General features: G+C 54.6%; 1 protein-coding gene across 3 annotated transcripts in view; it reads left to right on the forward strand.

Annotated features, from left to right (window-relative positions):
* CAMK2A (calcium/calmodulin dependent protein kinase II alpha) overlaps positions 1 to 23665 on the forward strand; it is a 65832-nt gene that overhangs the window by 31475 nt on the left and 10692 nt on the right. For 2 of the 3 annotated variants that reach the window (XM_013965695.2, XM_005683169.3), the window contains exons 5-14: positions 834 to 899; positions 1006 to 1078; positions 3953 to 4055; positions 5924 to 6007; positions 6148 to 6242; positions 7233 to 7355; positions 7725 to 7808; positions 9289 to 9331; positions 11855 to 11895; positions 17482 to 17530. In XM_013965695.2, coding sequence (XP_013821149.1) covers positions 834 to 899; positions 1006 to 1078; positions 3953 to 4055; positions 5924 to 6007; positions 6148 to 6242; positions 7233 to 7355; positions 7725 to 7808; positions 9289 to 9331; positions 11855 to 11895; positions 17482 to 17530 — 761 coding nt within the window. Of the gene's footprint in view, positions 1 to 833; positions 900 to 1005; positions 1079 to 3952; positions 4056 to 5923; positions 6008 to 6147; positions 6243 to 7232; positions 7356 to 7724; positions 7809 to 9288; positions 9332 to 11854; positions 11896 to 16461; positions 16495 to 17481; positions 17531 to 23665 lie in introns of all 3 variants that reach the window. The other variant, XM_005683168.3, reaches the window with a different exon arrangement.

The following is a 23665-nucleotide window of genomic DNA, read 5'->3' on the forward strand; positions in this document are numbered from 1 at the left end:
ACCCTGGGGTGCCCAGTGGGGATGGGGACAGCCCTGGCAGGGGTGACTTCACTGGGTCCCTTGGTTTGAAGTGTCCCCATAGCCCCCAGATTGGGCTGAATTCTCTCTTCTGAGAGAGTTTCCCAAAATGTGGTAGGCCTGCCACCCAAGCAGTGCAGGCTGGTTTTCCTGACACACCAACAAACACTTTTAACTTTCATCATCATATATTTAGTTTTGCTTCTATTTGTGGACAGTGATGCTGGTTTTCCATTTCTAGTGGTGCTATGAAGTTTCCTTTCAGAATAAATTTAAAGTTTTTAAAGCCAGGCAATTGAATGAAAAGCAATCACGAACTGAGAGGCCTCAGTGGCTCTCGGCCTCATCTGTAAAGAACAGCACTTGAGACAGTGGGGGAGGCTGTGCATGGCTGGGGTCGGGGAGTGGGCGGGGGGCAGTGGGGCTATTGGAAATCTCTGTACCTTCGGCTCAGTTTGATGGGAACCTAGAGCTACTCTTTTTAAAAGTCTATTAAAAAACAACAGCAACAAAAAGCTCCAGCCCTTGGATTTCCAAGAGCCTGATGAATCATAGTGACATGTTCTGAGTGTCCCACCCCCAGTCCTGACCTCAGCCTGGCTCTGGTGGAGGAGAAGGCCGAGGATGGAGGGGAGGGTGGACTGGAAGTCAGGAAGGGAGTTATATCAGGGGGCATCCCCGTGGCCTCTGGGGCCCCTCTGTTTGGGGCTGAGGTTCTGAGGTCCCTGGGCCCCATCCTTAGCTTCCCGGAGACTTCCAAGAGACGCGGCACCTGGGGCCTTTGTGGGAGGGTGACTCTGTGCCTGTCTCCCCAGCGTCACCGGCGGGGAGCTGTTTGAAGACATTGTGGCCCGGGAGTATTACAGTGAGGCGGATGCCAGGTGAGTGAGAGGTGCAGCCTGGCTGCGGTGCCCAGGGGCAGGGCACTCTGCCCTGGGGCCTCCCGGGGAGGCCTGCCCTCACCCACCCCTCTTGCTCTCTCCCCAGTCACTGCATCCAGCAGATCCTGGAGGCCGTGCTGCACTGCCACCAGATGGGGGTGGTGCACCGGGACCTTAAGGTGAGTGACCCCCACCCCCACCCCAGCAGCCGGCTCATGTGATCCCAGCCCCTCCCTCAACCTGCAGAGCCGGGGCTATGATCATGGCCCCATTAGCTTTCCTGAGTTGGGCTGCGTGGGAAAAAATTTCCCCGCTCTTCAGATGAGGAAACGGAGCTCAGGGAGGTAGAACATCTGGACCCGGGACCCAGGTCTCCTGACTCCCAGCCTCAGGTGATTTGTCCCAGGCCAGGTGAGAGGCGGCTAGACTGCCAAGGCTGGCTCTGGGGGCGGTGCAGATTCCAGCGAGGCCACCTTCTAGCTGCAGGGCCTCAGCTTCATTATAGTGAAGGTTGCCATAGCAACCTTGGTTCAGGGTCAGTGAGGATGTCAAAGGAGACAGCACAGTGCCTGGAACATAGAGGTGTTGTTAATCTTGCTTCCGGTCTCTGGAAGGGAGTGATGGGTAGGAAAGCAGGCTTTGAGGCCTTCCGAGTCCTGCCTCTTCCCACTTGGGGTGATGAGCAGGACTAAGCAGAAGCAGGTGTAGGCTTGGCACTGGCTGCACAGCCTGGCCAGTCAGCACAACTTCATGATGCTCCTCTGCTGGGCCTCACAGCATCAGTGACTGGTAGTTGCCTAACATCATCTCCATTTTGCAGAGCAGGAAACGACGGCCCAAAGAGTCCAAGGGTTTTCCCCGAGAACATGCAATTCAGTTGTGCTTGAGCTAGGGCTGGAGCCCTGGCCTCCTGACCCCGGTCCCCTGCCTTCAGTGGGCTGGGGCTAAAAAGCCACTGACTGAACCTCCTGCTTCTGTAGCAGCCCCTTCTAGGTGACCCTGCTGGGTGTCCATCAACCGTCTGCTTTTTGACTTTCGGTGACTATGAACTCACTTTTTATGGGGTACCCCCTTGAACTGTTAGGAAATGTTCCTCCAGTCTTTCCCCATGGTGGGGACTTCACCTGTGAACCTCAGTTTTACCCTTTGGGGCCACGCAGAGGTCAAGCCCCCCGCACAGAGCAGCCCTGGAGGCACGTGGGTGGCTTTGCAGCAGCTCCTGAGGCTTCTGCAGGCTGTTCTCCATTCCCCCCAATGGAATTCCCAAGCCTTCCCTGTCCTAGCCCTTCCCTGGCCCTCCTCCTGTCAGCCCAGACCCCTCTCTGGGGTGCAGTGCTCTGACCAGAACCCCTGCTCACCCCTGACGGTCACGAGCCATATGTAGCTCCGCACCCGAGCCCAGGTGAGCTCCCCGCGTCTCAGTCTAGACCCGCAGGCAAGTGTGCACGCAGAGAGGGTCTCGGGCAAGATTGCAGGGCAGCTCTCCCCAGGGGCCTGTTCCCATTATAACCACAGCCCCTACCCGAGAGGAGGAACAGGGAGAGAGGCAGCACAAATTTAGGCCACTCTGGGTAGATTAATTAGTGGCACATTCATCAAATCAGGGCAGAACAGCTACCAAGACCCAGGACATGCTGGGAACACAGTCCCCAGAGGACCAAAGAGGCCTTAACCAGGAGCAGATGAAGCTATACTTGTTTGTGTCCTGCCTAGCTTTGGGCAGTGAAAGGTCGGATGTGGAACCCCTCCTAAGTTCTAGTGGGAAAGCGGGTCAGAGGAAACCAGCTGTCTGCAGAGACTGGGAGCCCACACCCCCCATCTACAAACAAAAAGTATGAGTACTGATGCCTATCAAACACTTGTAGGACACTGGGAAGTGCTTTGCAGGGATTTATTGCAATTAATCCATATGCCACCCCATGAAGTAGGTATTATTCCCACTTTTGTAGAAGAAACTGAGGCCAGAGAAGTGAAATGAATTTACCCAAGTTCCATAGCATAGAATGGCAGCACTGGGATCAGAAGCTAGGGCTTTCTAAATGGAAAGTCCCCACTCTTACTACCTCTCTGTCCTGAGAAGGATTTTCTGTCCTCAGACTCAGCAGAAGATGGCAGCCTTCATGCCTCCATAGGACAGGTGGCACGTAGGAGGTCCTGCAGCAACCAGCCTGGAGGGGCTCAGAGCACATCTCTAGCCAGACTGTGCCTTGATCTGGTTCTATCATCACCAGCTGTGTGACCTCGGTCAAGTGACTTAACCTCTCTGAACCCCAGTTTCCTTATTTTTATTCATACTTCAGTGCCGTCTATGTGCTGCCCACTGTTTTAGGTCCTAGTGATACACTGGTGGACAGAAACTCATATTGCACAGAGGTGACAGATAATGAATAAGCACATAGATGGGAAAACACTTAGAAATTGTGATGAGATCTATGAAGGTAACAACAAGCTGCTAAGACAGAAGATACTGGGGAACTCCTCCTTTAGTTAGAGTAGTCATGGAGGGCTTCTTGAAGGAGGTGACATGGTGAAAGCTGGATGATGAGAAGGAGCCACACCTGTGAAGCTCAGAGGGAGAGCAAATCACGCAAGGGGAGCAGGAAGTACAAAGGCCCTGAGGTGGAACGAGAGTGACTGTCTCTTAGGATGTAAGAAGGCCACTGGAGAAGGGGAGTGCTTACCCTAAAGGACTGCTGGGAAGACAAATCGAACGATGCATGCAAACCCTTAGCCCAGTGACTGGCGTATTGGAGAAGCACTGCCCCACTCCTCCTCAGCCCCAGAACCAAACCCTGCTGGAAGCTGAAGGAGGGCTTGGCAGGCTGAAGAAGGGTCTTCCGTTTGCAGCAGTTGAAGGACTGCAGTGGAGTAGTCCCGTCTCTGGGAAGTGCAGGGGTCCTGTGGTTGGGGCTGGAGGGAGGCAGGGGCAGGGAGCCTCTGGATCGCTCAGCTGCTCCTCCTGAAAACCCAGACCTCTGGAGGTGAGATTCTGAATCTGCTTTCCCCTGACTTCTTCCTCTCTCACGTTTCCTCTTCTCTCTGGTCTTGGGAAGCCGGAGAACCTGTTGCTGGCCTCCAAGCTCAAGGGCGCTGCAGTGAAGCTGGCGGACTTTGGCCTGGCCATAGAGGTAGAGGGCGAGCAGCAGGCATGGTTTGGTGAGTGGGGGCAGGGGGTGGCAGGGGTGTTGACAGCCAGCCTTGAGCTGACACAAGGGCCTCTAGGAACGCTCTGCCCGAGCGGGGGCTGGTTGGAGGTGGCTGTTGCTCCAGCCAGGGCTCAGGGAGCAGAGGGTTCCTTACCCAGACTCTTTGCATCAGTGGTTGTCACCCATCCTAGCTCCCTGGAGTCCAGGCCTGGGACTTGGGTTTCCATTAAAATAGTACATGACTTCTTCACACGCGCATCCAACACTGTCAGCTGGAGGCTTCTGTGAGTTCCCCAGCAGCCTGGGTGCTAGATTATCATCTTGATTTTACAGATGAGGAACAGAGGCTAAGAAACTAAGAACAGGTTACAGGAAATTAAAAGGGGTGGAGTCAGTTGACCCAGAGTGCTCTTGAGATTTTGGCATAATTGAGTCCTTTCAGCTATCTGGGAATACTTTTTAGTGAGCAATGTTGATCAGTGGTTAAGAGCTTGAGCTCTGGGTTCATATCCTGACTGTGCTATTTACAAGGTGTATGACTTTGAGTGAGTCATTTCTCTGAGACTTCATTTCCTCGTCTGTAAAATGGGGATAATAAAATATGTTCCTTGGGACTGTGTGAAGATTAAATGAGATCAGGCATAGAAAGTTCTCAGTCTTGCTTAGCATACATACTCCTTAATAGGAGCTATTCTCAAAATAACTTACCAAAACATTTTGGGTGTCCATTATTTTAAATAGTTCTCCCAACAGTGCTGGGAGGTGTTTAGGATAGAAATCCCTAATCCCGTATTTTACAGATGAGGAAACTGAGGCCGCAAAGGAAAAGGGACCTACCTAAAGGACTTAGGGCAAAGCCAGTGTTAGGGATAGGCCTCCTGCCACCCCAGGACCAGATCCTGGATGGAATGGGGAGAGGGTGAGGGTTCAGCTCAGCCTGGAGCTGACAGGCCAGGACCTTTCACCTTGAGGACCACCAGCACTTGACTGGTGGAGGCTTCAGGGAGGATTCTGCCAGACATCTGTGACTCTGAGGCAGGGCCCTGTGGGAAGGACCCTGGGATGGATGGATCAGTGGCTCCACCATGAGGCCCTCAAGGCAGGTGGGAAGGACCTTGGGATGGATGGATCAGTGGCTCCACCATGAGGCCCTCAAGGCAGGTGGGAAGGACCTTGGGATGGATGGATCAGTGGCTCCGCCATGAGGCCCTCAAGGCAGGTGGGAAGGACCTTGGGATGCATCAGTGGCTCTGCCATGAGGCCCTCAAGGCAGGTGGGAAGGACCTTGGGATGGATGGATCAGTGGCTCCGCCATGAGGCCCTCAAGGCAGGTGGGAAGGACCTTGGGATGCATCAGTGGCTCTGCCATGAGGCCCTCAAGGCAGGTGGGAAGGACCTTGGGATGGATGAATCAGTGGCTCCGCCATGAGGCCCTCAAGGCAGGTGGGAAGGACCCTGGGATGCATCAGTGGCTCTGCCATGAGGCCCTCAAGGCAGGTGGGAAGGACCTTGGGATGGATGGATCAGTGGCTCCGCCATGAGGCCCTCAAGGCAGGTGGGAAGGACCTTGGGATGCGTCAGTGGCTCTGCCATGAGGCCCTCAAGGCAGGTGGGAAGGACCCTGGGATGCATCAGTAGCTCTGCCGTGAGGCCCTCAAGGCAGGTGGGGACAGCCCACTGTGTCCTTGTCCACCCTGGTCTAGAGGTGTTGCTGTCTTACCAGGTCAGGGCTTCCAGCCCTTGGCTGGCTCTGGGGGCAGGGGGTGTTTTCCCCATCTCCAGGGAAGCCTTATCCCTCTTCCAGCAGGACCTTGCTCCCAGTTACTTACGTGCCAACCTCTGTGTATGTGTCTGCCTATCTGTGTGTCTGGGGAGCAGGGTTCGCAGGGACACCCGGATACCTCTCCCCAGAAGTGCTGCGGAAGGACCCATACGGGAAGCCCGTGGACCTGTGGGCCTGCGGTGAGTCCATCTGAAGGCCCCTCTGTCCCCCTGGCTGCCTGCCCTCTGGTGCCCTCTCCCTCCTCTCCCGTCACTCTCCTCCATGTGCCCCCCATCCCTCCTACTCCTGGGGCTCAAGGTTCTCCTGGTCCTCTCCCCAGGGGTCATCCTGTACATCCTGCTGGTGGGGTACCCCCCGTTCTGGGATGAGGACCAGCATCGCCTGTACCAGCAGATCAAAGCTGGGGCCTATGATGTGAGTGGTGCTCCTGTCTCCAGCCTCCTTGCCAGCCCCTGGGCCCCATCCAATGAGAGTCAAGGGCCAGTGAGGCCAGAGACCCAAGGACGCCTCCCTCCTGCCCTCCTGCCACTCTCTAGCTTTGGGGTGGGGGTGACCAGCAGGTGGAGCCTGAGGGCTGACTGGGGCCAGACAATGAACTGGCCATGCTAGTGACTGGAGCAGCTAAGCGATGGGGATTTAGTCCATGGGGCCCCAGAAGGCAGAATTACAACAAAAGTAGGGTGAGATATAGAGGGGGGAGCCCCAGAAGCCAGATTATCTCTCCATAGTTATACACACACAGTTATATAGCTACCACACGTAGCAGTCTTCTCAATGCTTTCTATTATTATAATCTTCATACCAGTCATGACATAGGTACTGTTATTACCGCTTTTTTACAGATAGGGAAGCTGAGGCACAGAGAAGTTAAAGAACTGGCCAGACCACATAGCTAAGAAATGGTAGAGCTGGCTTTAGGGAGCCCAGGCAGTCTGGCTTTGGTGTCCATGCTTCTGCCTACCAAGTATACTGCTTTTCTGCACAGCTGATATCTATTGAGCCATGTGCCATGCATTTTACATCATATTTAATCTTTACAACATCTCTAGGGATAGCTTGAGGGGTCACATGTCCAAGGTGACTTGTCCAAGGTCACACAGCCCAGGAGGCTGAGCTGGGACTTGAACCCAACCTTCCGATTCTGAAGTCTGGACTGTCACCACTGACCTGCTGCTCTCCAGATAAGACATGGCCTCAGAAGAGCAGAGGGAGGCCTCCTTTGCCCCAGCCATTGCTCTGATTTGTCCCGGGGTCAGGGGACCTTGCCCCAACTCCTCCTGGTTGTGGATGCCCAAATGGATGGGCAGTAGGACCCCTGCCTGCTCCCCTGCCAGTCAGGGGCTGGGGGATCGCAGGGGTGGCCTGGGGTAGGCTGGGCAAACTTGGCCCCTCTGCCCCTTCCAGTTCCCATCACCAGAATGGGACACCGTTACCCCGGAAGCCAAGGATCTGATCAATAAGATGCTGACCATCAACCCATCCAAACGCATCACAGCCGCTGAGGCCCTCAAGCACCCCTGGATCTCGGTGAGCCTTCCTCAGCAAAGCCCCTCCTGAGGATCCCTGCAGACCTCAGGATTAAGGCCCTTACAGAGTCCTGGACCTGCCCACTGCCCCTAAGGCCCAGCTTGGGGCTGAGGGGGCTTATTCCAAGAGACTGACCTTGCTGTGTTTCTCAGGTGGAGAGTGGCAGTGGGAGGCATTCTGAGTTGGCACCATGACTGGTGGGGGGAGCTATTGGCTTCAAATGTCTCATGCCAGGATGTTTATACCATGCCCTAGAACAGAGAACTGTTCTTCGCAAGATACCCACCCCATCCACAGGATATTCTGGGAGTGGGGGGACCTCAGGTGGGCCTGCCTTCCACTCACAGACCTCTCCCCTACTTCCTCCAGCACCGGTCCACCGTGGCCTCCTGCATGCACAGACAGGAGACCGTGGACTGCCTGAAGAAGTTCAACGCGAGGAGAAAACTGAAGGTAACAGCAGGTCCTCGTCCTCCGTGCCCCACAGACAAGGGGATAGGCTGGCCTGGGTCTGCACAGAGGCCAAGAGACCCGCTTACTAGTTCTTTCCTTTACTGAGTCAACAAGCGTTATTGACTGCCGCCCATCTGGGCTGGGCAGTGAGCGGTGGCGAGGACAGACCAGTGACCAGGACATTACGGGGCAGTGGTGAGTGCTGTGACCGCCTGCCAGAGGGGACAGAGAGGGGAACAGATCTGCATGGACTAGGGAAGGATCCCAGAAGTCTTTCTGGGCAAGTGGCATTTGATCTGAGATCCCAAAGGATAAGCAGGTATTAACAGTGTAAAGTCAGATGGGGCAGGTGTTCTAGACACGGAGAATAGCCTGTGCAGAAGTCTGGAAGCATGAGCTTGACCCCTTAGGGGGACAGCAAGTGTTTCAGTGGGGCAGGGAGAGGTTTCCAGGAAAGATATGTGACCATGGTAGGGGTGAAAGACCCCAGCTGCCAACCGCTGGAAAGGAACGGCCAAGCAACTTGACGGCTGTGCCCCGAGGAAGTCACAGTGTGCCCGAGGCGAGCCCTGAGCCGCCGGCCCCTCAGCAGGTCTGTGTGTCCTCAGGGCTGCGACAGGTCCTGTCCTGGACCTTGCTAGGGGCCCTGTGAGCAGGTAGGAAGGATGACCGAGGGGCCCCCAGCTGGCTGGAACAGAGAAGCCATCAGCATGCTGAGTGACAGATGCTGAGGCCCTGGCTCCTTCAGAACTTCCTCACCAGCTGCCCCCAGGTCTGGTATGGTGGCTCAGGACAGGGACATGGGCCAAGGGGGTGGTGGTGAGCGTGATGGCACAGGAACTGAGTATCACCCCCAACCCCCAGTGGGAGCTGTCATAGATGTAGTCTCAAAATGTCACAATCAGGGAGTCTTAAAATCGTGGACCGCTGGACTCAGAGAATCTGAATTGGCCATTGGTCTCCAGCCCCCTTGTTGATAGGGGAGGGTTTTCCTCATTAATCCTCCAAGGTTCTGAGCCCAGGAACTACAGAGAGGGGGATAAGCCAGTACTAGAGTGGGGAGCTTTGTGTCCAGGCAGGAGATGGAGACAGAGAGAGCTGAGGGGTGCAGAGCCTAGTGTCCTTGCCCCAGCAGGAAACTTCCTTGGCCTTTAGGAACCTCCACTGACAAGTGTGCCCGAGCACATCCACCAGCTCTGGCCAGGCCGGTGGGATCTATTAATATCTGCTCCTTGGATGGCCCTATCCCCTAAGCAGTGCCAGTTAAGGCCTAGCTCACCTCTGCCTCACCCTTCTCCCGGGAGGCGGGGATGGTCTCGGGGCTGTGGGATAGGAGAAATAGAGGGCAAGGAGCTTCAGAAGGTTTTTGTGTCTGAATGGAGCCCCTTCCTCTCCTTCCCCACCCCTCCCATCTCTGTCTCTCCTCTCCCCTCACCTCCGGCCTCCTCTCCCCAAAACCGCCTTTTCTTCTCTGTTGCAGGGAGCCATTCTCACCACTATGCTGGCCACCAGGAACTTCTCTGGTAGGTGGTAGGACCTCAGATTCATCCTCACATACATCCTGCAGGAGGTGGGGCCATTGTCGGATGGGGTGTCTGAGTGCCCTCAGGCCAAAAGGCCTGGGGAGATGGGGGCTGTAGAGAATTCAGTGACTAAGGGCTTGGCTCACCTGATACCACCTGCAGAAGTGGTAAAGGTCAAAGATCATCAAGCCAAGGGCCCACAAGGAAGGGTTAGAAGTTAACCCTTACGTTCCCTACCTCACAGTGGTGCTGGGTTCTCAGGCTGGGCCAGCTGTGGGGAGGTTCCCCATATGTCAGGATCCAGATGTGGGAGGGACAGAGCCAGGCCCAGGAGGAGCGGCACTCCTGTTCCCCACAGTTACCAAGCAGTTCCCATGCTTTCCCTCATGTGGCCTTTGTGACAAGGCGATTGCCACCCCTGTTTTCTGAATGAGGAAGCAGATGCTCAGGGAGGTCAACTCTGACACACCCCAGGTCACGCTGCTAAAGGGAACTTTCAGGGCAGGTGTGACCAGTCCAGAGCATGTGCTCTTACTAGGCTGAGTCACCAAGGAGTCCAGGGTAGGAGCCTTTGGCCTTGGTCAAAGCCAGGCTGTTTAAGGCAGGGAAGGCCCAGTGAACTGTGGCATGTGGCCCCGAAGAGAGAAGGGGAAGGGATTAGCATCAGGGCTTAGCAAGAAGCTCTCCTTGGCATGCTAGAGAGTGCCATGGCCAGCGCCCGCCAGAGGCGTCTCCCTGGGGAGCCCAGGATGGCTGACAGGGCAGCTGAGCAGATATAGCAAAGCTCACCCGAGGGGCCCTCTGGCTGGGGCTGGTGCCGGGGCCGGCCAGGGAGGGCTGCTGTGGACAGGTGGCCAGCCCCACCACGAGGGCTTGGCTCTGGGAGCTGCCGGCCTGGCTTCTCTGAGAGGGCCCACCTGCCCATTTAACCAGCTGGCAGAATAAGACCCAGGCCTGGGAAGGCCCTGGAACTTCAGATTTGGGCTTTCCCCACCACCCAGATCTGCCTTCCCACGCGCTCCCCAGACAGGGATCCTGCAGTTCCTTAAACTGAAAGATGAGCCACCCAGGCAGTCAGAGTCTTTTTTTAACAACTGAAGGGCCCCTTGGGCACTCTAGTCCAGAGCTCACAAAATGGAGCGCATAAGCTATTCCCTCTCTCTCCATGTGCTTGGGGGGACAATGGTGTTTAAAAAAAAATTTTTTTTGGGGGGGGGACAGTGGGCAAGAGTTTCCGGCATTTAAAAACCAGGAGATTTCACAGAAAATCTCCTGAAAATTAGAATATGTGGCCTCTGGGGACCCCCAGTCCTGTCATAGCGGGCTGGAGTGAGGGGGGAGGCCCTTGGAGGCATGAGGGGCAAGTCCTCCCTTTGCTTGCTGTGTATCCTGGTCCAGCCCACAGAGTACACGGAGGATGGAACAGCTATTCCTCTCGGCTTTGGGATACAGAGGTACCCCACCCCCAACTTTCTTTGCAAGGTGGAAACTTGGCAAGAGGGGGAAAAGGCACAAGAGCCTGAGAGGGGTCATCGGTGGGAATGTGAGGATGACTGGCAGGCTGGACCAGCTGTGAGTTCCATCCTTCTGAACCTCCGGGGCATCAGTGTTCAGTATCGCCCCTCCTCCCCAGTTTGCTCTCACCCAGTGAAGGATTTAGCATGGCTACTGTTTACTGAGCATCTATTGCGTATGTGTCAAGTGCTGTGTCTCATTTAACGTAAAGCCATTTGCTTGAGATCTGGAGCTGCCAGAAGTCAGGCTGCGCAGGGCTTGGCGTCCATGCCTTGTCCTGCCTGGTGCCCTCTCCAAGGGCTCTGACCAGCAAGTGAGAAGGAAGGAAATGGGAAATGCCAGGTGAGGCCTTCTTGAGAGTTGTCGCTCTGCTTTTCCTGGCCACCAGGGAGATGGCCAGCCCCAGCGCAGAGCTCTAGAGTTTGAGGATGGGGAGGCCTCTTCAGGGAATGGGTGCTCTGGCTGGGGTGGGCACCAGAGGAGCAGGGAGTCGGAGGGGTGGGGGGCATCTGCTTCTTATCACCAGTAAAATGCAGCCCGCAGCTGTCCAGAGTGAGTAGGCAGGGCTGACACATGACCTCCGCAGCAGCATGGGGCTAAAATTAGAGCTGGCCGGGGCGGGGAGGGAGCATCCAGCCCCGGGCTGGGGAGCCGGGCCTCCGGGTTGGCCACCACCAGCACGAGTGGTGACCGGGATCTGGAGGGAATCCCCAGACTGAAAGCGCTCCCACGGTCTGGGGCACAGTGGGCACCTCCTCAACCCATGGAGCCAAAGGGTCACGCCTGACAGTGCTGAGAACCAGGGGGAGCCCAGGCCCACCCCTACGCGGTGGGCCACCGGCAGTCCCCGGGCCACCCCACAAGGAAGAAGAGCAAGAGGAGGAGGTCTCCTCACATAGCTGCTGTGGCTTGGTGTCCTCCGCGGCCCGTGGATGTTGCTCTTCCTCGCACTGTGGGCCCTGGTGCCCTGCCTGGTATTGGTAACCCTCTACTTTTTCTCCTCTTCAGGCGGGAAGAGTGGGGGAAACAAGAAGAACGATGGTGTGAAGGTAAGCCCCAGCCAGCTCAGCAGGGCCTGCCTCTGGCTTGCAGGGCCTGGCTTGCAGGGCTGGGGTGAGAGCCAGGCTTGCCAACGGGGTTCTTGGCAGATGCGCTCACCCGTGCAGCCTGGGGTCCCCAGACCCAGAGACCTGGGCTTCTGTGCCCACCCTTCCACCAGCATGGATGGGGGCAGGTGGGGGAAGGGAGGGTTGAAAGAGGGTGGGAGAGGCAGGTGGCTTGGGGTTGGGGTGGGCATAAGGGTAAATTAAAGGAGATTTCTGTGATTCTGGAGGACTGGTGAGTGAGAGGGCACAAAGAAGGGACAGAGATGTCATGAGGGGTGACCTCCTCCTTCCCAGGTGTGGGCTGGCTGGAATGGGCCCCTGACCCAGTGCATGCCCCAGTCCAACCTACAAAGCCTGCAGGGGATGGACAGCCAGTCCTCTAGGCTTTGACATCCAGAGGTACCCACCCCCATCAAGGCCTGCCGGTTCAGTGCTAAGAATCCCCTCCTCCCATACCCCCACCCCACCCCACCCCCAACCCAGGCCTGCCCCGTCCCCACCCCTGATGCCCGTCCCCACCCCTGATGCCCGAGTTGCTTCCCTCCACACCCGACTGACCCATCCCTCCCTCCTTTCTCTTCTCCCTCTGCTCTCTGGGGCCTGGTCCCCTGCTCTCTGCAGCTCCCTCCTCCCCTGCCACTGGCTCGCCTTGTGGGTTCTCCTCTCTTGAGACCCTGCCTTTTTCTGGGCTCAGAGCCCTGCCTGGCCAAGGGCCCCAGGGCTGGTCTATGCCCAGAACACTGGAAGGTGTGGGATGCTGTCCAAACACAGCCACCCAGGTGGTCTGGTGGCTTCATGGCTTGGTTCATAGTGGCATGTAGAGTCTCAGGCCCCTGGCTTTGATCTGCCAGGGGTTGCATGGAGGGTACTGGGCTGTTTGCCTGAAGCCAGGATGTGGGCCTTCTCTCTGCTCTTAGCCCTCTGAAGGCTTTAGTTTCCCCATAAGTACAGTGGGGAAGCTGGGCGATGTGAACTCCATGATTTCCAAGATTTCAGTTTTAAAAACAAACAAAAAATCATTTTCTCTTCTCATCTTGGGTGCTGGAGGAATATGTAATTATTTGGTTATCAGTCAAAGCCCATGATTTTCAAATGAAACTCCTTGGAGCCCAAAGCTTCTTGGGAGGCACCTCTGGCAGCAGCTGGGGAGGGACTAAACAGTGGGAGACTGAGCAGAGAGGGCTGGGCCTTGCTCACCTACTTCAGCCAGAACAGCTCCATGGACCAGCCATCACAGTGGTTGAGAGAGCCTGGGTGAGCTTATGGCCCATTATTTGAATCTCTTGAGTCTGTCTTTCTTTGTTCAAGCAACGGGTAGAAAGGGTCTCCCACCTCCCAGAGCTGTTTGTGAGGATGTACTGAGATACTGTGTTTTGAGGACTTAGCACAGTCCTGGCGTGTGAGACCCACGCATGAGAGGCTAGTCAATGGTATTATCTTTTCTGCTCTATGTGTTGGATTTTTGGGTAAGATTTCTTCTGAAGTTTGCTCAAAAAAATATTTGGAAACCACAGATCTAAAGCCAGCCTAATTTGCAAAGTTGACACGCATCCATCCCAGATGCTGTAATGGAATCCAGGATTGAGTTTGGCTTACTTGCTGGGGTTACCCATGAGTCACCCCCTCCCCTTCCGATTTGAAAGGGTGATGGAGGGCTGTGCAGTGGGGGGGGGGGGGGGCAGGCATGGAGCAGCTGGGGCTCAATCTGGCCCTCGTGTGTAGACACTGGGGGCGCTGGGTGCCATGGGAAAAATCCTATCGGGGGGATATGAGGCAGAGGCCACAGGTGATGATGGGCTGAGGCCCATGTAGGAAGAGGGGGAGGAGGGGCCCAGACAGGGCTGCCGAGGTCTGCTTGGTAGTCGGGTATGACTCTGGCAAAGTCTTGGTCAGGGCCTCCCTCAGGCCAGGTCGTGGAATGGAGCTCCAGTCTGGCTCCTCTCCGGTCGTGGCCAGGAGGCAGAGGCTGTCTGAGGGCAAGGACATCCTATAGCATGGCAGGGCTCTGGCTGGCCACTGCAGGACCTTCCAGCGGGCACCGCTGAAGAGCGCGCCTCTGCTCCCTGTAGAGCAAGACAGACCCCGGGTGACTCTTCAGGGTGGCCTAGGTGTGGAACAAGAGACACACAAAGGTTGTTCCTGGCCTGACCCTTTCTCTGCAGCTCAGCCTCCTCCCACTGCTTGGGATGAAGGAGGGGGAACGTCTATCAGGAAGATGAGAGTGACCCAAGGGGCTTGGCCCAGGATCTGGCTTACAAGATGCTGTTCTGGGAGGTCCATTCATGTTTTTACTCTGACTGAAACCGGACCTCAAGTCAAGAAGCCAGGGTTTTGAGCCTGGACCCCACTGTTCCCTCCCCTGGGGCTCTGGGTCATCAGTTCTGTCATCTGTGCAAAAGAAGAGCTGTTTTGGGGGAGGTGGTGAGGGTCTCCCACTGGGGCGGGCCTGGTGGAGTCACACCATGATGCTTTCTGGTAACCAGCACGTGCTCAGCCAAAGTGGGAAACACACATTCCTCTTCCAGCTCAGTCCCTAGAGACAAACCACTAATTCCACTCAGAGCTTAGTTGAAGAAGCACTGATTGGTTCCAACGCTGGAGGAAAAACTGGCTGGTTCAAGATATGACACAATACAGTACTTTATAGGCTTTTAAGGGCTTTTCAAGGCTAATTTTGACCATCGTCCGTTTCTACTATCCTTGCCAACCTTAGAACCATCTTCTCCATGTGAGTCTAAGAGATGCGACTCTACTTCTGGTGACAGCCCACCTTTGAAATGAAACAAACATGCTGGTTGGTGTGGGGTTATTACTAGTATCATCATCATCTTTGTGATTCAGGAAAACTGAGTCTTTCCATTACCAGGAAGCAATGCCCCCCTGTCCCAGCCACTACTAGGCCACTACTTCCACAAAGAGGGGCTGCCGCTCCCACCCCTCAACCCCACTCACTGCCCCTGTTGGTGTCCCATCCGTGCGTCATGACCCCACCCCTCCATGTCCCATCCTGTAACTGTATGTCCAAATCTGACGCAGTCTCTGCTCTGTGTTCCCCCCTCGTGTCCCGCCTGGAACCTCCTAGCCCCTACGCCATTCTCCGGTTTCTGCTGACAGCCGAGCTGTGTGGGCCTGTCCCATCCAACACGCACTGTGCCTGGCCCAGCTCCAGCCAGGAGTAGGAGGAAAGTAGAGGGGAGGAGATGAGAGGGAAGGGGAGGAAGGACTGGCTGCCGGGTGCGGAAGTCACACTGCCTGGGCCAGCTGGGGCAGAGGCAGGGGCTGTGAGCACCAACACTGGAAAAGCTCAGTGAGCCACCCTGGCCACCCCTGCAGAGGCCCTCGGTGGAGAGGAAAAGATCTCAGGCTCCTGGATCTTGGAGTCAGAAAGCCCAGAATTAGACCCGAGGACCCTCAGAGAATACCCAGGGCCTCCCCTGGCAAAGGCCTACCCAGAGGGCATCTCAAGTCTCCCCGCTGATCCCCACACAGAGCAGCTCAGGGAGCAGCCTCCTGGCCTCTCAGATGTAAGTGCTTCCAGGATGAGCCATGAGGAGCCATCAGGCTGTGGGTACCTGAAGACCTAGACAGGGCAGAGGGCCTGCATCGGGGGTTCCAGCCTCTTCATTGCTAGTTGCTATCTGAGCCACCTTGAGCCCCAGTTTCCCTCCTGTGCGATGCGTGTCAGTCTTGACCTGCAAACTCCTATGAGTGTGAGTCTTTAAGACTCCAAGCTTAGAACTGAAAGAGGGAGAAGATAAGTTACATGTTCCTCTTTCCTTCCCTTGATTCCCACAGGTCACATGACAAATCCCTGCAAAGTTAGAATAGGCTGAAGGGAGGACCCTCAGGACTTTTGAGGTCACTTAGGGGACTGGTTCCCACCCCTGTCTCTGCTTTGAAATCTCCTGGGAACACCATTTAAAATAAATATGCCCAGGCTCTGATGCAGACCTAGTTATCAAACTCCTGAGAGGGGGCCTGGTTATGTGTATTTTGGACAAGCTTCCTGAGTGTGACACTCAACCAAATCAGGAGTGGGGTCCTTTCAGCAGAGACACAGGGGGAGCCTAGGAGGAGACATTGAGCCTCATCTCCAGACCTGAGCTGAGACAAAAGGTCTCCAGACGTTTTGTCCCTCAAGAGCTTTGGATTCTGGAGGCCTTAGGCAACTAGTAGCTGAGACCCAGGATTTGTTTCCACATCCCAGTTTGGCATAAGGGGAGCCCTGGTCCAGAAGAGGCTTGGCCTGGAGCTTGCTGGTTGGGTTGTTGAGACCCAGGCAGCTGTGCATAAGGCTCCAGAACTCCAGGCTGGAGAGGACTGTCCCTGCCGGGTCAGCTGCTGCTGGTGGCCCTTACCTTGTCCCGACACTGTGGCTGGCAAGGGACCACAGAGAATGACCCTGAGGCCCATCCTCCTTCCAACCCTCCCCTGTTGTTCGTTCCTCTGCTCCCTGCCGTTTTCACGCTGTGTCTTTTCCTGTCCCATCTCTTCTCCTTGTTTTTCCAGAAAAGAAAGTCCAGTTCCAGCGTTCAGTTAATGGTGAGTGTCTGCCCTCTCCCAAACGCCGGTAAATCCTGGGCCTCGAACCCTCGCTCCTGCCTCCCTCCTGCAGGCTGCAATGGGAACCTGGGGCGGGGAGAGGGGGCTCAGGGCGTGCTTGGTACGTGTGCCTCGTGTGACAATATGTGTGTTGTGTGTGCGTGTTGTTGGTGTGTTTCTGTTGACACCTCCAACTCCATGGCCCAGGCCAGCAGCCTGACAGCAGACCTGGGAACTCCCTTGGAAGCAAAGGTTGATTTGAACCCCATCCCACATCCAGCCGTGGCTTCTCGCTTCTCCCCACCCTGGCTCTGGAACTCAGCTCAGGGCTTGGTTTGTGCCAGTTGTGGCCGCTGGGGGGCTTGGTTTGGCCAAAGCCGTGGAGGCCCTTGTTGAGCTTCTGCGAGGCAACCCAGGGCCTGCCGGTGGCAGAGGAGCCACCAGCCCCTGCCTCTGTCCAGGGGTTCCTGTGGTGGCATGGCCCACACCCCTCTTCTTCTGACTCCATTGCTGTCTCCCTCAGTTGTGTGGTTTTTCTCCCCCTGAAAAGCCCAGGCTCTCTCACACTGGGCCTCCCCGTCTCTCTCTTCCTCCCCTGCCAGTGTGTGTACTCCTTCCCCATCCTGTGGCCACCGTGTGCCTCTCTGCCCTCCACACCCCCTCTCTGCTCCCTCCAGCAGACAGGGCTCAGGACAGCCGCCCCCCCAACCGCCCCACCCAGCCCTCCCAGAAAGGCCAGGGCTCTCCGTGCATCCACCCCTTCCTTCTCACCCCGCTCCCGCCACCAGCCGCCTGCTGAGTTGGGCCCGTCCCCTCCTTAGGCTTGGAAGGCTGATGGGATTTTTCAGTGCAGCACCTGGACGGCAGAGCCGATGAGGCTTACGGAAACGGGGCCGCAGCATCAGGCAGCTGGGGCAGCTCCCCGCTGACCCCACCTCTTTCTGCTCAGAAAGTGTGCCTCACCACCTCCCGTATTCTTTTTGGCAGGAATCTTCAGAGAGCACCAATACCACCATTGAGGATGAAGACACCAAAGGTAGGAGGGGCCTTGCCTTCAGCATCAGGGCTCCCAGGCCTCCTGGTGGGCCTCCTTCACTGACAGTCTCCTGCCTGGAGGGGCCCCTAGGCCAACTTTGTGTCCTGTTTCTCTACAGAAAGCCTTAGTTTGCTCCCTATAGGCTGGGTACATTGTGGGGCAGCATTTCCCTGTATGGTGTGCCTGGCCCACTAGTGGTACCTGGATGGACTTTTCTTATGGCATGTTGACTTTACATGTTGACTTCAATACATGTTGACTTTAACATGTATTAAATTAATTCAATGTGAAAAAATTAACATAGTCAAGTCATAAATGTAGTATACATTTTCCTTTGGAAGTGTTTTAGAAATTAAAAAAAAAAGAGTTGATTTTTAAAATTCAAAGTAAAGGAAGGGAAAACAGAAATGTAGAAAGTTTAACAAACTGGAATATGGGAAACACTGCCTAGGACCAGCCCAAGGACTCCGATGGTGGTCCAGCGGTTAGCACTCTGCGCTTCCAACGCAGGGGGCACAGGTTCGATCTCTGGTTGGGGAAGTTCTGCATACCCCTTGGCATGGCCAGAAAAAAAAAAAAAGATCAACCTAAAATGCAGGGGCTACTGTAGCCAGTGACTAATAGTGTTCACCACACTCAGATGGAAGGGGGAGCAAGACCCCAGATAAGTGGGATTTGATAGTAAGAGAGGAAATAATAGGATGGCAACAGGAATAAGAATGGCTGTCTTTTATGGAGCACTTGCTGTGGGCGAGACATGTTTCAACTGCTTGATATTCACCTGAGCTTTACAACAAGCCTAGGAAGAAGGTACTGTGATTAACCCCATTCAACAGCCCAGAACCTGAGGGGCTGAGTAAATTTGCCCAAAGTCCCAGAGCTTACAAATGGTACAGTTAGGATATGAACCCAGGCAGTGCACCTCAGGGCCTGCCCTGTAACCTTGGCTGGGGAGGCCTTGCCCGGTGGCAAGTGCGCTTGGAGCTTAGAGGGGGGAGGGTGGGGTGCTGACATCCGCAGCAAGCCCTTGGATGAGTCAGTGATGTCCTGCTGTTTTGCCTGTATCCGGCCCTCCTTATTGCCCCAAGACAGGGAGACCCAGCAAGGCTGGGGGTTCTCACACTCGGGCATGTATCTGAGATGCCTGGGCAGTCTCTGAGACCTAGAAAAACAGCACCAACCTGGAGAGATCACAGTGGTACCAGTCGAGATATTTTCAGGAGTTTAGATGACTTGCTTCTAAAAGAATACAGTCATGAGGAAAAGAGCATTTTCTTATGTAATACATATTCTGCACCATTGCCATTCAGGCTGATTTAAGGCAGTTTTAACACAACAAACCCTGTGAGGCTGCCTCCTGACTCCACCAGGATGTTTGGAAGACTAGGCCCACCCTGTGTGTATTCTTCTCTGGACATTCCCAGCTGGGAGTGGGGTGGGGTGGGGGGTGGTCACTCCATCACCGTTGCCTGGTGCCAGAGCAATTCAAGTTTCTACCATGGCATTCGGGACAGCCTTCAAAATGCATTATCTTGAAAAATTCTTTGGGATCAGGCCAGCATTCTCAGCCCCTCAAGTATGATTTATAACCATATTCCTGGCCCTGCTCTTGTGGATTCTGATTCCATAGGTTTGTAGTGGGGCAATAGAGGGTGTTTCTGAGACATTTGCTATATTTGAGGCTCCCTGTCCCAGTGGTAAGAGTTGGCGCTGGGTATTTTGAGGAGCTGGTGGTGGCCTCATAATCCTGGTCTCAGAGCAGACACGGTCTGTGGAGGCAAACAGGCCCTGTGATTGTTCACGGGAGTCTATTTGCTGGGTAACTTTAGGCAACTTACTGAACCTTTCTGAGCCTCTGTTTCCTTAACTATAAAGAGATGACGATAATAGCACCAAGCTCAGAGGACTGCTGTGCAGATGAAACAAGAGGCTGTGTCTAAAGTGCTTACACAGTGCTTGAAATATGGTCACTGTTTAATAAATCTTAACTTCTTTTCTTTCAAACTGGAGCTTATGTTTGAATGACTGGAAGCCATACGGCATTTTCCTGGAGCGTCAGTTTTACTCAAAGATTATTTTAAGACAAATATTTATATGTTAAACAGACAGAGAAATGTTTGAAACAGAATGTAAAGTTTGTATGCACTATTAACATAATGTGCAATGTGCAGACCCGTTAAAGACATTTTCCACCTGGAGTAATGGCTCTGAGTTGTATCCCCAAGGCCTGACATTTACAATCATTATCCTCTGCTTTAGAGATATCAGGATGGGAACATTTGTGACGTCTTGAATTTTCGTTCATTTATGTCCCTTTTAAAGAGAGGAGGAATGAGTTGCCCTGGTGGTCCAGTGGTTGAGACTCCGCACGTCCATTGCAGGGGGCATAGATCGGATCTCTGGTCGGGGAGCTAAGATCTCACATGCCTATTGCACGGCCAAAAATAAATAAATAAAATAAAAAGAGGGAGGCTGAAGCCCAGAGAAGAGAAAGGGCATGTCAGTGTTATTAATGTAGGACTTGGAGCCCATTTCCTGCCTCAGTTTCCATACATGTAAAGGGCCATGTCTGCTGGAAAAGATGCTGGCCCAACCAGGAGCTTCTCCTGCTGTTTGGCAGGAGAGAGGAGCCCTGTGCCTCCCCCAGGTTCTTCAGGCCTCAGAAAAAATTTCCAGAGAACCATTTTCTGGTGTTAATTTGTTAAGTCTTCTTACTAAGTGAGAATAGCAGCTGGTAGGGTGGATTCTGACCTAACATTAAAGTTAATTAGAAATGTCATCCTCCAGGGAACATTTCCCCCTGAGCAAAGAAGGGGGCATGAATATTTCAGAGCCCCTCAGGCTAATACACAGGCCTCTCACCCTCTGAGCTGCACAGGACTCTGCTAGGCTTCCTCCCCACCGCCCTCCTTCTCCTGGTCAGCTTCTTAAAAACTTTTCCAAAGAGCTGCCTCCGAATCTGGGCAGAGACATTCTGGGAAATTTCAGCCGGGAATGCTGATCTCATCTCAGCCACCATGTGCTGTGTGACCTTGAGAGAGTGTCTTAACCTCTCTGGGGCTTCAGCTTTCCCAGCTATGAGGGAACACTCTTGGTTGTCTGGGTGAATGCCTAGAAGATTAAAAATGCCAGAGTTGCTACTGAGCAGCTGCTGGAGGAATCTTTCATAGAGCAGTGGATCTGCTGAGGACATGAGAGGGGCTCAGAGCAAGAGTGAATTTCTCCAGATCTAAGGAGCTTCGGAGTCCCAGATCTTTGGTCTCAGAGAGTGAAGCGAGGGAGATTCCCGCCTGCCAGGCTTTAACCATTGGCAAACTTGGTGTCCTACGTGGCTGAAGGCCAAGTTAGGCATTGTCTCGGGCTGCATTAATAGAGGTATAGTGTCCAGAATTGGGGAGGGGAGTGCTACCCTAGGCCTGAAATTCTGCAATATTCAAGCTACGTCAAGGACTGTGTGCTCACACTCACAGAAGCATCTAATAGCCTAAGTACCCCAGAAGAGTAGATAGACAGCTTGAGTGAGATCCTGCAAACCACATGCTGGAGGCTTTCAGCCCTGAGAAGAAAAGGCTGGCAGGTGGAAGGCATAAAGTCTGGGATATCAGGTACACAGTGAAGGGCCCCAGAAACTAAGTGGCTTTTAGGGGAAGATTTTAATGTAAAAGAAGGATATGCAAATGGAAGATGCTCTCCAGCAGTGTGGTGGCCTCCTAGGCAGGCTGCAAGCCCCAAAGCTTCAAACAAAACTGAAGCATCACATATCAGGCTGCTGGGAAGCGTCCCGGCCTGGCTAGAGGCTGTCCTCAGGGGGAACTTCCAATTCAGAGCTTTCCACTGAGGATAATCACAGCTTTCAGTTATGGAGCATCGGGCACTGCTCTCAACACTTTTACATAATGCATCATTATTTACATAAATGACTTGATATAAAGGGCTTGGAACAGTAGCTGGTTCTGAGTGAGGACCATATGTGTGTTAGTTATTTTCGTTGATATATTCTTAACTCAACCCTCAGAACCACCCTATGAGGTAAGTACTATTAGTAGCTCCTTTATACATATGGGAAACTGAGGCAGGGGGAAATAGCTTGCCCAAGGGCACATGGTTACTGAATAGTAGAGCTGGGGTCTGGCTCCAGAATCCGTACCCTTGACCACTTGGCTAGTCTTTCTGACACTCTGGGGAGAAGCAGCCCACAGGAGACAGAGTGTTCAGCAGAAGCTCATGGAATGTCAAGCGGGAAGGGCATGTAAAGCCGTGCAGACAAAGCAAGGGGGGTGGCTCGGGCCCCAGGGCCTGCCAGGAGCCTGTGAATTTGCCCTGCAGGGTCACTGTGATTCCACGTGGGAGCGGCTGGAATGAGGTGTCTCCTGATAGCAGTGCGTTTCTCTCCATCCTCAGTCTCTAGCTTGACCAGGAAACTGGGTTGTTGGGCTCCAAGGGACAGAGGCCACTAGGCAACTTGGGCAGTTCCAGGGGACAAGGCAAAGATAGCAGCCCCAGACCCTGATTTGGTTTATCTACCCATTCATTCATGCTGCCTGTCTCAGTGCCAGGCAAGACAGGGTCACCCGGCAGAGCTCCTGGTCTAAGACACTCATTCCCAGTCCTGGTGATTCTTAGAGGAGCCAGGAGATAAAGACTGTGTCGCTCACTGTGGTGGCTGACACTGGAGATGGTAACTTCCAAGATGGTTATGTCTACTGAGCACTCACCACGTGCCAAGAGCTGTGCTGGGCACCAGGCCCTGCCCTGAGGGGCACGTGGTGGGGGGGGGGGGTGCGGGGGGGTGGAGACAGTGATGATGGCTTTGTTGCTGCAGACACCAGAGCGGACGAGTTCACCTGTCGCCTCCAGTGTGGCTGCAGCTCATCTCTGAACGGGGAGTGAGCAGCATAGGAAGCTGTGTTGCGAGGCTTCAAGCTCCGAGGCTTGGCTCTGGCACGCTCCCTCGCTCTGCAAGGAATGTCTGTGGAGCCAGGCGTGCTCCAGGGGCCAGTGAGCCTTTGCAGTGCTCATATTAAATATTTGAGTTGGGGAAGAGACAGGCCATGGGCCCAACGTGACAGGGAACATGTTGGAGCTCCCAGGTTCTGGGAAAGGCCCTGCGCTGGAAGCCAGACTGCACACCCGGGATGTTCTGTGTCCTTGAGCGGGCCGCACCTCTTACCAGGCTTCTGTTTGCCCAGTAGCTGGATAAGGAGGCTGAGTCTGCGGTTGCCAAGGTTCTTGCAGCTTGGGTGCTCTGTGATTCTGTGTCCTCTGGGCCTGAGGCGAGCTCCCCGTGTGAGGTGGGCCAGGATGGCCCCTGCAGTTGGTAAGGAGAGGGGCAGGCCGGGTCGAGGGCTCTGACAGGAGCAGCCTCCTTCCCGCGCTCCCGGCCCGAGAGACGGGCAGTATGTCCCCCATCTCACCTGAGGCTGCAGCCAGCTCACTGACCAGGTTTGAGGCCAAGCTTGAGCCTGGGGAAGAAGGGAAGGAGGACCCAGGAAACTGAGTCAGGCTTCTAGGACAGCCCTCCTGGAAGCCAGGACATGTGACTCCAGTTCCTTCATTGCTGAGGCTTGGTCTCTTCATGTATCAAATAGGAGGAAACTGGCCTTGCCTACCCCCACCCCCAGGGTGTGAGGAGCAGATACAACAGTGCATGTGGGAGGATATAGGTGTGTACCTACTGTGCGCCAGGCTCTGATCCAAGTGTCTCAGGCATAGCATCTCATCCCGTAGTCATAACAACTCTGGGATGAGGGCAGTATCGTCTCCATATGATGGATGGGAAAACAACCTGTGGCCCATGACTGAGCAGCTGATAACGACCCAGGCTGGGATTCAGATGAAGGCTAGCTGATACTGAAGCCTGGGTTCTTTACACTGCTTGTTCAGCACTGAGTGTATAAGAGGTGATAGCATCCCCATTTTACAGATGGGAAAGCTAGGGCACAGAACGTCACACACCTAATAAGAAAACTGATATCTACTCCTCTACCGGAAAGACAGCAGCTGTTTGTGGTTCAGTGGCAGACAGGGGAGGCCAGGTGTCAGTAACTGGGATTCCTTATGCCTGGAAAGTTCTGGAAAGCTCATGCCTGAATCTTGTAGGTATGCAAATGGAATAAAAACTCACCCAGATCCAAG

This window comes from Capra hircus, chromosome 7, assembly GCF_001704415.2.
Source record: "Capra hircus breed San Clemente chromosome 7, ASM170441v1, whole genome shotgun sequence".
Classification (NCBI taxonomy): Eukaryota; Metazoa; Chordata; class Mammalia; order Artiodactyla; family Bovidae; genus Capra; species Capra hircus.